The sequence below is a fragment of the Oncorhynchus mykiss genome, chromosome 5 (assembly GCF_013265735.2).
Source record: "Oncorhynchus mykiss isolate Arlee chromosome 5, USDA_OmykA_1.1, whole genome shotgun sequence".
Taxonomy (NCBI): Eukaryota; Metazoa; Chordata; class Actinopteri; order Salmoniformes; family Salmonidae; genus Oncorhynchus; species Oncorhynchus mykiss.
Window position 1 is genome coordinate 37,519,040 of NC_048569.1, and position 12,013 is coordinate 37,531,052.

The 12,013-nt window shown below is 40.0% G+C and overlaps 1 protein-coding gene and 1 long non-coding RNA gene across 2 annotated transcripts in view; one reads left to right on the top strand and one right to left on the bottom strand.

Moving 5' to 3' along the window:
- Window positions 1-1,505: 1,505 nt before the first annotated feature.
- Window positions 1,506-12,013, top strand: part of LOC110523748 (calcium-binding protein 7) — a 28,525-nt gene continuing 18,017 nt past the window's right edge. The window contains exon 1 of the mRNA XM_021602716.2: window positions 1,506-2,649. Within this exon, the coding sequence (XP_021458391.1) occupies window positions 2,535-2,649 (115 nt within the window). The 5' untranslated portion in view covers window positions 1,506-2,534. The remainder of the gene's footprint in view (window positions 2,650-12,013) is intronic.
- Window positions 7,780-10,454, bottom strand: LOC118964587. Its single transcript, XR_005051729.1, has 3 exons — window positions 10,377-10,454; window positions 10,014-10,297; window positions 7,780-9,859 (listed from the first exon to the last, which is right to left on the bottom strand). It is a non-coding gene; the product is annotated as an uncharacterized LOC118964587 (long non-coding RNA).

A 12,013-nucleotide genomic window follows, 5' to 3' on the forward strand; every position in this document is an offset into this window, starting at 1 on the left:
GAAATGTGTTAATATCGACAGACCCTGTCACCCCTGGGTCTATAAAAATGGTCTGAGACCATTAAAGATTTGACAAGAACAAAAGAGGAACCCATGCTGGCTGTTGGCTGAAAGCAGTCTGGACGTCAAACGCTGTATAGATGTCTGACCTTTTAATACCGCTTGTGGACAAAGAATGTGTACACTGTTGAGGAGCACCTTTTGCCCTAAAACCTGCTCTCTCACACGTGCACGTTTACACGCACAGAGACAAAGACACAAACAAACTCATGCAGTGCAGTGCCCACACATTGAAGAAACAACAGGTTATTTTATATGTTATACTAGCAGGGCTAGCAGGACATTAAAAATCTATACATATTTAAAGGTGACGTACTCTTTCACCATATATGCAAGGATGCCTTTGTAAACAAGACACGTACTGTGCAGTGTGGGGGAAAATAGTCTCACTAACTGTGGAATGGTGATCTCAGCAAAGAAATGCTAGCTACCTGTTGTTCAGTATATGAACTGCACACATGTTGATGTTAAGGTCAACAGGTGGGTTCCTATAGACATTTCTAGTAGCCTACTGTTTTGTTCTTCTTCTAAAAAGCTGTGCCTGTCTTTCTTGGTTTGAGAGGATGACTCAGGGTCTGAGCCATCATATATCCATTGTACTGTGAAGGGGTTTGGAATGAGAGGGGCCTGTTATTCAGCTTTCATAAAGCCTGCTGCTGTCAGAGCCCATGCAGTGCCCAGACAGAGGCTCAGGGAGGGGCGCAGGTGCAGCAGAGAGAGACAATCCCCCAGCATCCAGAGGGGAATAGACCTGTCAGCCAAACCAGCACTAAAACAGCCAAAGAAACCGTAGAGAGGCCTCACCACAGGTATCTCATTCAACTATGTAAAGAATCCTATCACATAGCCAACAAACAAGCAGCGCATAAAGATACAGACTTGAGTGATGCATGATTTGTTAAATGATGCTTCATTGAAAACAGATTGAAGAACTTCAAAAGGAAATGGTAGGGTCATTTGGTTTCTTCGATTTCAGACTGACATGCAGCAGAGGCAGTGTGGTAAGTGTGTGAACGTTAGAATGCGCTATCCTTGGTGCTGAAATTGAATTACGGTGCGCGGCTTTGACCTTCCTACCACAGCAGGTGTCCTCCAATAAAATCTAACTGAAGTTCACCTCTTGCAACTCGGGATCAGCCCTTGCACATTTGTGTTATCATATACAAATCTTTAGAAATAAAACTATATTCTTATATAAAACGACATCATGTCTCTATCTCCATGGGTAGGCTATTACACTGTCCATCTATTCATTCGACATACTTGCCGTAATATAAGACACAGTTACCATCATGTTCAAGCATCACTAGTAAAACGAGTCAGTCATCAATGTCAACCTTGAGAGACACTTTTGTGTTCAATTAGATAATTTCGTCTACCTAGAAATGGGAGGTGGAGGAGGTGTCATCACTGGAGGGGAAAGAAAAGCTTGGGGAGCTAGGACTGAGAAAAACAAAATGAGACCGCAGTGTGCAGAGCAGACGGCTCGAGGAGGATCAACCTCAAAGATCCATCTGAAGACGCAGTGGGTCGCCCAGGAAATCCCTTGACAGTTGAATATTTTGACTACTCTAGTTCTTAGTTTTGATGTTATTTCGTTTTTTTTGTCTTGTTTTATTTTAAATGAGAACGTTACAGACGAACATCTCTTCAATAGGCTTCCGGTAGAAGCTTTTGGGGGCTATTAGTTAGGCTACTTACAGTTTTATCGACTGTTCTCCAGAAGTGAAGATAAAGGAAACGGAAAAGGAAAGTGTGAGGAGACGGAAGGCAATACATACCTTGTACAAAACAACGACCTGTAGGATTTAAACAAAAAATATATATGTTCATGTTAATCCTATCAAACAGAAAATAGAAGTCTTCAGTCTAACACATCTGAAATGACATGCATTTCAAAGCCAGCGCAGACTTAAACTGCTCTCGAATTGGATTTGTAGTTGACACGTTTTTTTATATATATCTCGTTGTAGTTTATATTTTTGTATCATTATTTTATTCCCATATATGCGGAACAAAATATCTTGCAATGTGCGGATTAAAATAGTTGGTTTTGATGTAACAAAGATATTTGCTATGTTTATTTGAGACAATAAAATAGATAGAATTACGACCAAAAATAAAGTTTCAGCAATATATCTAGTAGGCCTACTTGTGTCCTTCGGTAATTGTAATGCAAAGTTGATGTGACATATTGGCTACACAAGCACTCTTGATGTATAGGCATTACATGCATTGAAGACAAAAGCAGAGACACCTGCCACTTTGTCCGGGACTTCGCGAGCTTCGATTCCGACACTGTTTTCTCCACAGGCTACACCAAAAAACAATAACGGTCAAGTGACAGAACCTGAACAGAGATCTTTTTTTCCGGTTGCAAAATGTTGTTCTCCAAAGTGGACTATAGCAAAGTTTCGGTCAGCAAACTACAGTGAGCTATATGAAGATCGAGACACAGATTTTCCCTCGCAGAAATGCCAGTGCGAATGCCAGTGCGAACCACAAGGTTCATGTACAAGGGAAATTGCACTATTCCAGATATCCTATCATACCGGACCCCCATTAACCTGCCCGAGGATGAGGTGGAAGGTGAGTCATGATTATTATATCTATTGTTTCATGTCTTGCCTAAATCCATTCTGCATGTGGAGGATCGATACAGCCAGGTCAAGAAAATGACCCTTGCCTTAACGGTGCAATGAGTCACTCGATCTCAACCGTTCAGCACCCTGGAGAGCGCCCTGGAGAGCGCCCCACAGCTACGGGGCTAAATGTTAGCACATCACAATGGTCTCACACAAGAGCAGCAATTACAACTTTAAATGCACGCAGATTGCCCTAGTATGTTCTATCATACTTGTCTTGACTCATTCACTTGTTCAGAGACAACGTACATGTTCCCAGCTGTTAAAATTGCGGCATAAACATATGCTATTTACCAAACGTTTTTATCCAAAGCGACTTACGTGGATACATTTTACTTATGTTGGGGAGACATCAGTTAGCACAACATTTTTGTAATGGTTGTTAATAGTCTGTTTTGATGTAGTTCTACCATCTACAAAGACATTTAAACCAAAGAGAATGTGTGCACAGCGGTCTAAGGCACTGCATCTCAGTGCTACAAACCTTGGTTCGTTTCCAGGCTTTATCACAATTGGCCTTGATTGTGAGTCCCATAGGGCGAGCACAGTTGGCCCAGCGTCGTCCGGGTTTTGCCGTGGTAGTCAGTCATTGTAAATAAGAATTTGTTCTTAACTGGCTTGCCTAGTCAAATAAAGGTTAAATAAAAATTATAAAACAATTTATAAAACAAAAGGTTCTACCTAGAACCTAAAACGGTTATTTGGCTGTCCCCATAGGTCGGAGAAACCGTTTGAAGGTTCCAGGTAGAACCATTTTGGAGATCCCTACATGGAACTCAAAAGAGTTCTACCTGGAAGAAAAAAGGGTTCTTCAATGGGGACACCCGAAGAACCCTTTAGAATACCCCTTTCTAAATATTTTTTTCCTGTAGGCATGCCAATCTGAATGAGTACTATGATGAACTATTATTTATTCCAAGGCTTACAGGCTTGGAAAGTATGCCTTGAATATTGCTAGACAATATTTGTTTGAAATTTGCTTGAATGGTCCTTGTATATCTTTGTAATGAGTGAATTTTAAGGCGTTAACACCAATGACATACAACTTTTAATAGCCTTCTTTGTTTTTATTGCTCTATACAATATATTACATACTTTTGTTCACTTTCTAGCATTCAAAATAATAGATATCTCTAAACCCCCAAAACATGTCACAACTGGAAGAAGCCAATTAGCTTAGCCTAAGTACCTTAAACAATGCATAAACATAATGTTTTGCAATATAAAGAACTTGTATGATGTTTTATCATTGACACACCGTTCAATATAACAAATAAAATAATGTATGATATGTAGGGTTGCACATTTTGGGGAATATTCAGAGGTGGAAACTTTCCTTGGGAATTAACAGGAATATATGGGAATTAATGGAAATATATGCAAATTAATATTAATACCATTTAAATGTAGATGTTTTTTGCATTGGATATATTTAGCATATCATATGGAGACAGAAACATGAACCTTTTACCTTATCATAAGTAGACATAATTGCAAATGATTAAATTCCTCCGATAGAAATGTAAAACATCCCAAAGTCCTTGCTTGGAAGTGTCCTTCACCAGACTGCCAAGAACCTTGCCCTCATCCAGGCCAAGATGGCGAGAAATGGTAGTGATGACACCATAGGCCTTGTTGATCTCTGCACCAGACAGGATGCTCTTGCCAGCATACTTGGTCCAACATGTCTGCTGCGGCGTGTATGGGCTCCAGACAGAAGTCTTCACGCTTTGATGTATTTCAGAACTGCAGTTTCCTCTGCTTGGAGCAACATTGAAGTGGGCAGGGCAGTAGGGATTTATTCTCTTACATCTGCAAGCAGAGTCTTAACATCAGACAGGATGGCATTGTCTCCCTCAAACAGTGCAATGGCTACTGCTATAAGTTTCAGGAGTTTCAGGCTGCTTACCACTCTCTCTCAAAATACATCATCCAGGAGGATGCTCTTGGTGGGGCTGTCCATATCGGCAGACTGTGATATAGCCATTTCTTGGAGAGACTCCTTCCCCTCCAGGAGACTGTCAAACATGATGACAACACCACCCCAACGGGTGTTGCTGGGCAGCTTCAATGTGGTGCACTTATTCTTCTCACTTTGCTTGGTGAGGTAGATTGCTACTATAACTAAATTCCCAATCTGGCCATCAAACCATCACGGTCACCTAATAATCCCCAGTTTACAATTGGCTCATTCATCCCCCTCCTCTCCCCTGTAGCTATTCCCCAGATCGTTGCTGCAAATGAGAACGTGTTCTCAGTCAATTTACCTGGTAAAATAACGGATAAATAAAAAATAAATAAAAAAACTTGATGACCCTTCACATACCTAACCATTTCATTGGCTCTCTTGTAGAGTGTATCCATTGTTTTCAGTGCCATGATGTCCTTAAGGAGCATATTCAATGCATGAGCAGCACAGCCAATGGGTGTGATGTGAAGGTACGACTCCTCCACTTTAGACCAAGCAGCCTTCATGTTCGCAGCATTGTCTGTCACCAGTGCAAATAGCTTCTATGGTCCAAGGTCATTGATGACTGCCTTCAGCTCATGTGCAATGTAGAGACAAGTGTGTCTGTTGTCCCTTGTGTCTGTGCTTTTGTAGAACACTAGTTGAGGGGTGGAGATGATGTAGTTAATTAGCGATGACAGCAATACAGTCTGCTTTCGCTATGATTTGCTTGACCTTCACTTGAACTCTGTTGAACTCTGCATCCAGCAAATTAGTAGATAAAGCATGTTTGGTTGGAGGGGTGTATGCTGAGTGAAGGACATTCAGAAATCTCTTCCAATACGCATTGCATGTGAGCATCAGCGGTGAACCAGTTGCATACACAGTTCGAGCAAGACATTCATCAGCATTTCTCTGACTACGTTACTCCATTGAGTAAAAACAACTTCTGATTCCAGGAGGACCATGAGCTGTTACTATCGATAAGGTGTCTGATTCATCATTTTCACCTCAAATAGAAGTAGAGGGACTTTGTCAGAGGTTGCTTGTTGTGAGCGCTGAGGGAACTTTATGCACTTGGCCAGATGATGCTGCATCTTTGTTGCATTCTTCACATATGATTTGGCACAATATTTGCAAATGTACACAGGTTTTCCTTCTACGTTAGCTGCAGTGAAATGTTCTCAAATGTCTCTTACATGTACACCTGAGAATCAGCTGTACATGTGATGTAAGAGTGCACTGCACATGCTGAGAGTTGCAATTCCATTGAATTGGGGATAGTTTAACCAAAATATATCATAAGACCTAGACGTGTATCCCACAAAAAAGGTGCACTGTTATAAGCTAACTTTTTTGATGAATTTAAGCTAAATTCCCGGGCTAAACTTCACATGGAAAAATTCTTGAAAAATTCCGGAAATTTACCGGAAGGTTCCCAAACCTTTGCAACTCTAAATGATGTGTAACTATTTGTCATTTTAATGTGTTCTTCATGGTTGCAAAGGCAAAGGACCCAAATGCCACCACAATTCAAGAACACCCACATAATGATACTTATAGTGACTCCATACACTCTTGTTTCACAGAAAACTTGTTGGACCCACATCTTCCAAATCTTTGTTATGTCTAGCAGTAAATGGAATAGCTCTCACTCAATATTAATGATTTGATCAATCTTCTGTATCTTGCAAAACATTATTGATTCAGACTGCCTGTGAGTAAGCATGTGTATGTTACAGATATTATATATTTCAACAGCAATCACTCAATTAACTCCATTAATCAGATAAATACATTATTTATTGAAGCCCCTGTCTATTTCCCACTCCAAGTTACAGTATTTCCTTTGGAGGCCACCCAGCATCCACAGAGTGTATCTATCTGCCTACTCTAATAACGTTTCTGAGGTAATTCAATTAAAGTTATGACTTATAATTAATGCATTGGTGCTGCAGGGAAGGGACATATAGAGTAAGACAGATGAGGAGACAGATGATATCACCAAGTGTAACTGTGTAGCAGGATAAAAAACAAATAATTCCACCGGTATTTCCTGAGAGAACGTAAAGTAGCAAAGACGAGCCGACACTCCAGAATATAACCTGTCTTTTCCCGATCTGAATCATAGAGAACAAAGTACTTACAATTCAAATGGAAGAAAAAAAACATTTGGCAATTATTAACTTTTTCACACTTTAAGAAAAGAACAGTCGTTAAAGTACAATCCAGCGTGACGTGACCCTGAAGTAGAGGACATTATGCCTTTCAGTCCGTATGTGTTGCACGGTATGGCATTGGAACTCACAATCTGTGATGACTGCTGATGATGATGTGTGTGACTCACAGCAGCCAATAAGAAGTGAATATATTCATGACATTGGCTGCTTTTCTGAAGGTCATTGATGATTGACAGCAGAATGTGACATGGGGCAGGGAGGAGTGAATGCTACCTGGAAGCACCGGATGATAATGAAAAAAGCTGCATGGTGAATTCTGAAAACAAGTGGCTCATGGTGGATATTTGTGAACTAAATACATAGATATTAAAACAATCAACAGTATAATACAAATCTTTAGTTAGGGATTGATTGACATTGATGCATTATTGTTCTAGTTCTAGTTAGTTTTGTTGACAGAGGTTGCAAACCATAGAGAACCTATGGGTTTGGGTAATATAGAACCTAGTCTTCCACAGTAGATTTGGTCCTGGGTTACGAGATTAATCATATATCACAATTCGGGCCTTTTTTAATTTACTACTCCAGGAAGAATGGGCTGTGTAGTTAAATTAATAGGGGATGTTTTCATTTTAAAAAGACAGATTCTAAAGTTCACATGGTAACAAAATCTCCCTGGCCTTTGATGTCCAGCTGCATCTCAGCAGAGGGATCATTTAAGAGATCCTCTGTCTGGCATTGGGTAAAAAACAAAACTCTGCCTGAATATACAGTGCCTTGCGAAAGTATTTGGCCCCCTTGAACTTTGCGACCTTTTGCCACATTTCAGTGGCAAAAGGTTGCAAAGTTCAAGGGGGCCGAATACTTTCGCAAGGCACTGTAGTAGCATTCTTCCTGTCTGAAAGGGCAGTTTGGTGGTTCTAGCAATGATGAGATACACATACAATACAACACAACACAACTTTATTATTCCCCAAGGGGCAATTCCTTCCGGGCTGACATGGTGCTTCAGACAGGACAAACACACACTGACAGTGTAAAAAATAAATAGAGACACTTATTAAGGCACCAGGTCAGGGTGCATAGTGCAATTTAAGAAACTTAAAGTGAATGGTATTCACAGTTCTTAATTAATTGTAGGGCTAAACTATCTCTAGAATAGTCCATCCGACTTCCTTAATGTTCCTATTAACCATGCGGATGGCCTCGGGCACAAACGAGGCCCTGCATGAAATAGAATGTGTTTTCATACATTTTATGAAAGTTGAGAGTGGAAATTTTGTTGTTGTAACACCCCAATCAAAATCTGTTTAAAGGCTAGTGTTTTTGGAGCAAAGTCAACAAGAAGTAAAATAGAGATGACAGTCAGATCAGATATGGCTGAGTCTTTCACAAAGAATAATGAAATTCCTATTTCTGCTGTTAGTTGGTCGCCCTGGCCCCAGATCTGGCCAAGCTGTCTCGCCCTAAAATTCCATCGTTGCTTTGAGCAACTTATTTGGCATGGAGAATAAACTAGCTGTTGGGGGACTGAGACTCTAATCAAAAGACCAACCATGACGGGGCCCAACTCATAGAATTAGATCGAAACAATAATGCTCAAGATGCCATATGTTGCAGGTGGAGTGCCAGCCAAAGGACAGTGCAGCAGGCAGAGCTCTGCAGCAAATCATTAACTTATTGAGGAAGCCATTTGACTGCTGTTTACTCATTGAGGATCATCCAATGTAACAGGCACAGCGAGCTGTCCAAATTCAGACAGGGGGGTGGAAAAAGGACAGGTTGATTATGAGGGGAAAGGCTTGATAAAATTTGCACAGGAGCCAATTGTCTTTTTTTCCTGAAATAATTGGCTTGTGTTTTTGGCTGGGTGGCTGGCTGGCTGCTGTGACTGATTACACTGTAACACTGCACTGTGCAAGTTCCAATATGAAAACCTGCGTGCTCCTTGAAGATAACACAGCAATGTGTTAATATGATAATTGTGACATTTACATTTTCTCACCAAAGTTACAATTATTATAGTTGTTATATGACAAAAAAACATTTACCAAAATAATGCATTTAAAAATGAAAATACATTTTTAAATATGTAGTGGGGAGGTGCTACTATATTCAACATCAGTGAAAACAAACGGGAATAGGGATTTAAGAGAATGGCACTTTTTTATTATTCTCCCCAATCCCTAGGCCCTACAAACAAGAGTCAACTCCTCAAAATAATCAGGCTGCACAGTTAATTCAAGTGTACCTCGACAACTATTGCATAGTCAGGAAAGTGTTTTTAACTGTCAGTTGTGGCACTTGAACATGTCTGCCGAGCTAGATAAGACTGGTGGTTCGCCCACACAGCACTGACTTCCTTAGAATGAGGACCCAGGTCTCGGTCTCTCCCCACCCCTCTTCCTGTTTGTCAACGCACAACTGACGGAGCCTGCAAACCTTATTCATAGATCACAGCATGTCAGAGAATCCCCCAGACACCAGGCATTGGAGTAGGGCTCAGATCACTTTCCACTTTGTATGCAAAAGCTATCTTCATGCATGGTTACAAATGGGAAGAGGTTGCAGTAAGCACCTCATATAAAGGAGAGGGAGGCTTCCGTCTCTACTATCTGTAAACCTGCAACACGATTAATCTACTATTATATTTGATACAATGTTAACATTTGACAGAGACCCACAAACCTCTAGTCCCCCATCAGCTGATTCCCACACAGTACCAAACACACAGTTGAAACACACTGGACTCTAATAAGGATATAATAGAGTGCATACATACAGGTGTAGGATCTTAATTTGACCAGTATTGTCACAGCAAAATAATCCTGCAGCAACAGGATTTGAATGTTTAGTCCATAATGTTGCTTGATCTGTGGTTAAACTATTAACTGGTCAAAATGAGGCTACATGAAAAGTGTGAAACTGTTAATATAACCATGTGTTAGTGAATTTATGTAAATAACGAAGCTCATCTGCAGGAAAACTCTCAGCAACAAAAGAGTGATCAAATTAAGATCTTCCATCTGTAATAGAAAGAATCATCAGCATTATATTGAGCACGATTTACAAGCTTTTCTAAGTGCTATAGAACAAAATGGCATGGCATTGTTTGAACAAACTATAACACTGTAGTATATAGTGCTGTTCTCATCAAACACTGTTACCCTGATCACTTACTGTATGTAGCTGGGTAATTCCCAGAATGAGGAATCCTATGCCAAATGTTGACATATGGTAAGCAGTAGTGTCCCAATGGACTCACCAGCAGTTTAAATTAGTACCATTGAGGCTTTTCCTCTCATTTGCAGGGTCCCAGAATACTGCGAACTATGAGGTGGTTTCCTCACCTTACCTCACCACCACTGTGAAGAGCTCAGCTCTGCTATATCTCAGCAGACAGCTTGTACTGCAATTCCCATGGCACATCAGAAGAAGCTCAGTCTCTTGTAGTTTCTGTAAACCTGACGAGATAACCCGGGATTAGTCATAACAAAGATGGAATGGAGATTGTGATCATTTGTTGACGCGCTCTAGGCTTACAGTAAGCTATTTGAAGAGGAGGGCTCTTCTCTCTCTCTCTTAGATGCAGCCTCACTGAATGCAGAACCAATGTCACAGTGCGAGTTCAGATGTATTATCATAAAAAGAAAAGCCTGTTGAATGATAGAGAAATCTCATGAAATGGATGAGCAGCCCACTGGGAACACCACGTCATTTCAACATTGATAATTGGGTAATATTTGGTTGAGACGTTATTCAATGAGATTACAACCTATATTCACCCACTCAGAAAGACAGCCAAAAGTTAGTTGAATTACCAATGTGTTGTCACTATCTAAAAGCACAACCAAATTCCAATGGAAAAACAATGTCTGGTTTTTAGGTTAGTTGTAACCCAAATGTCAATCACTGCACTTTCAACAAATTAAAAGCACAGTAAAGTTCAAATGGGAAAACAATGTCAGCTATTTTGTTTGATTATACAACAGATTCTGTTATCACTGTGCTTAATCTAATATCAGAACCAAATGACCTGGATTGCAGTTGAGATTACATGTGATCAATGCCGTTCGAGATTCTGGGATTATTACAGCAATTGTGAAAATCTCTCCAGAGCTGTGATGACCAATGCATGCTGTCTTAAACATGTACACAGCCGTTTTAAGGCCCTTACTCACACACTTTATAAGATTACGTAAGACATTTTAAGTTACAGTAACCTCAAAATGTGGCCATGGATGTGTTACTCATTTTAAGGTTGAATGTTAAATTAGTTTGCAAGATAGCCTTAACTTTATGCTATTTACTGTATTGCAAAAGTAGGATTGAATTGTGTTTGGTTGATAACTCAACCAAATATCAACATTTAAAGGAGATGTATCTACTGCTTGGATAGTTCCATCTGAGTCACTGGCTTAATCCCATTCTTTAACTTTTATTTTAATCTGAAATCAACCAGAGCTTGAAACCCTAGGCCTATTTTTTGTCTATTTTTTTTGTGAATTCTGGGTTGAATTTAGCTGAATAGCTGTGGATGACTGCAATTGCTATATAGGCCTAAACAGCATCATTGATGATATACTGTATGAGTGAGAAAGTATGGTCGGTCACATTTAATTTATTACGTTGAACCTACCCTTTGGAATGACTTTGATAGCAACAGTGAATCTATTTATTTGGGGTGGAGATCGCTCAACAATTATTCTCACAATAGCACATTGGTAATAGACAGTGACAAATAAGCAAGGTTGTTCTTGGATAAAACCCTGGATGGGAGACTAAATGGTAGCTGTAGATATAGTGGCTTGTGAAAGTATTCACCCCCTTGGCATTTTTCCTATTTTTTTGCCTTACAACATGGAATTAAAATAGATTTTTTGGGGAGTTTGTATCATTTGATTTACACAACATGCCTACGACTTTGATGAAGCATTTTTTATTTATTTATTGTGAAACAAACAAGAAATAAGACAAAAAAACAGAAAACTTGAGTGTGCATAACTATTCAGCCCGCAGCAATTACAGCTGCAAGTCTCTTGGGGTGTGTCTCTATATGCTTGGCACATTTAGCCACTGGGATTTTTGCCCATTCTTCAAGGCAAAACTGCTCCAGCTCCTTCAAGTTGGATGGGTTCCGCTGATGTACAGCAATCTTTAAGTCACACCACAGATTCTCA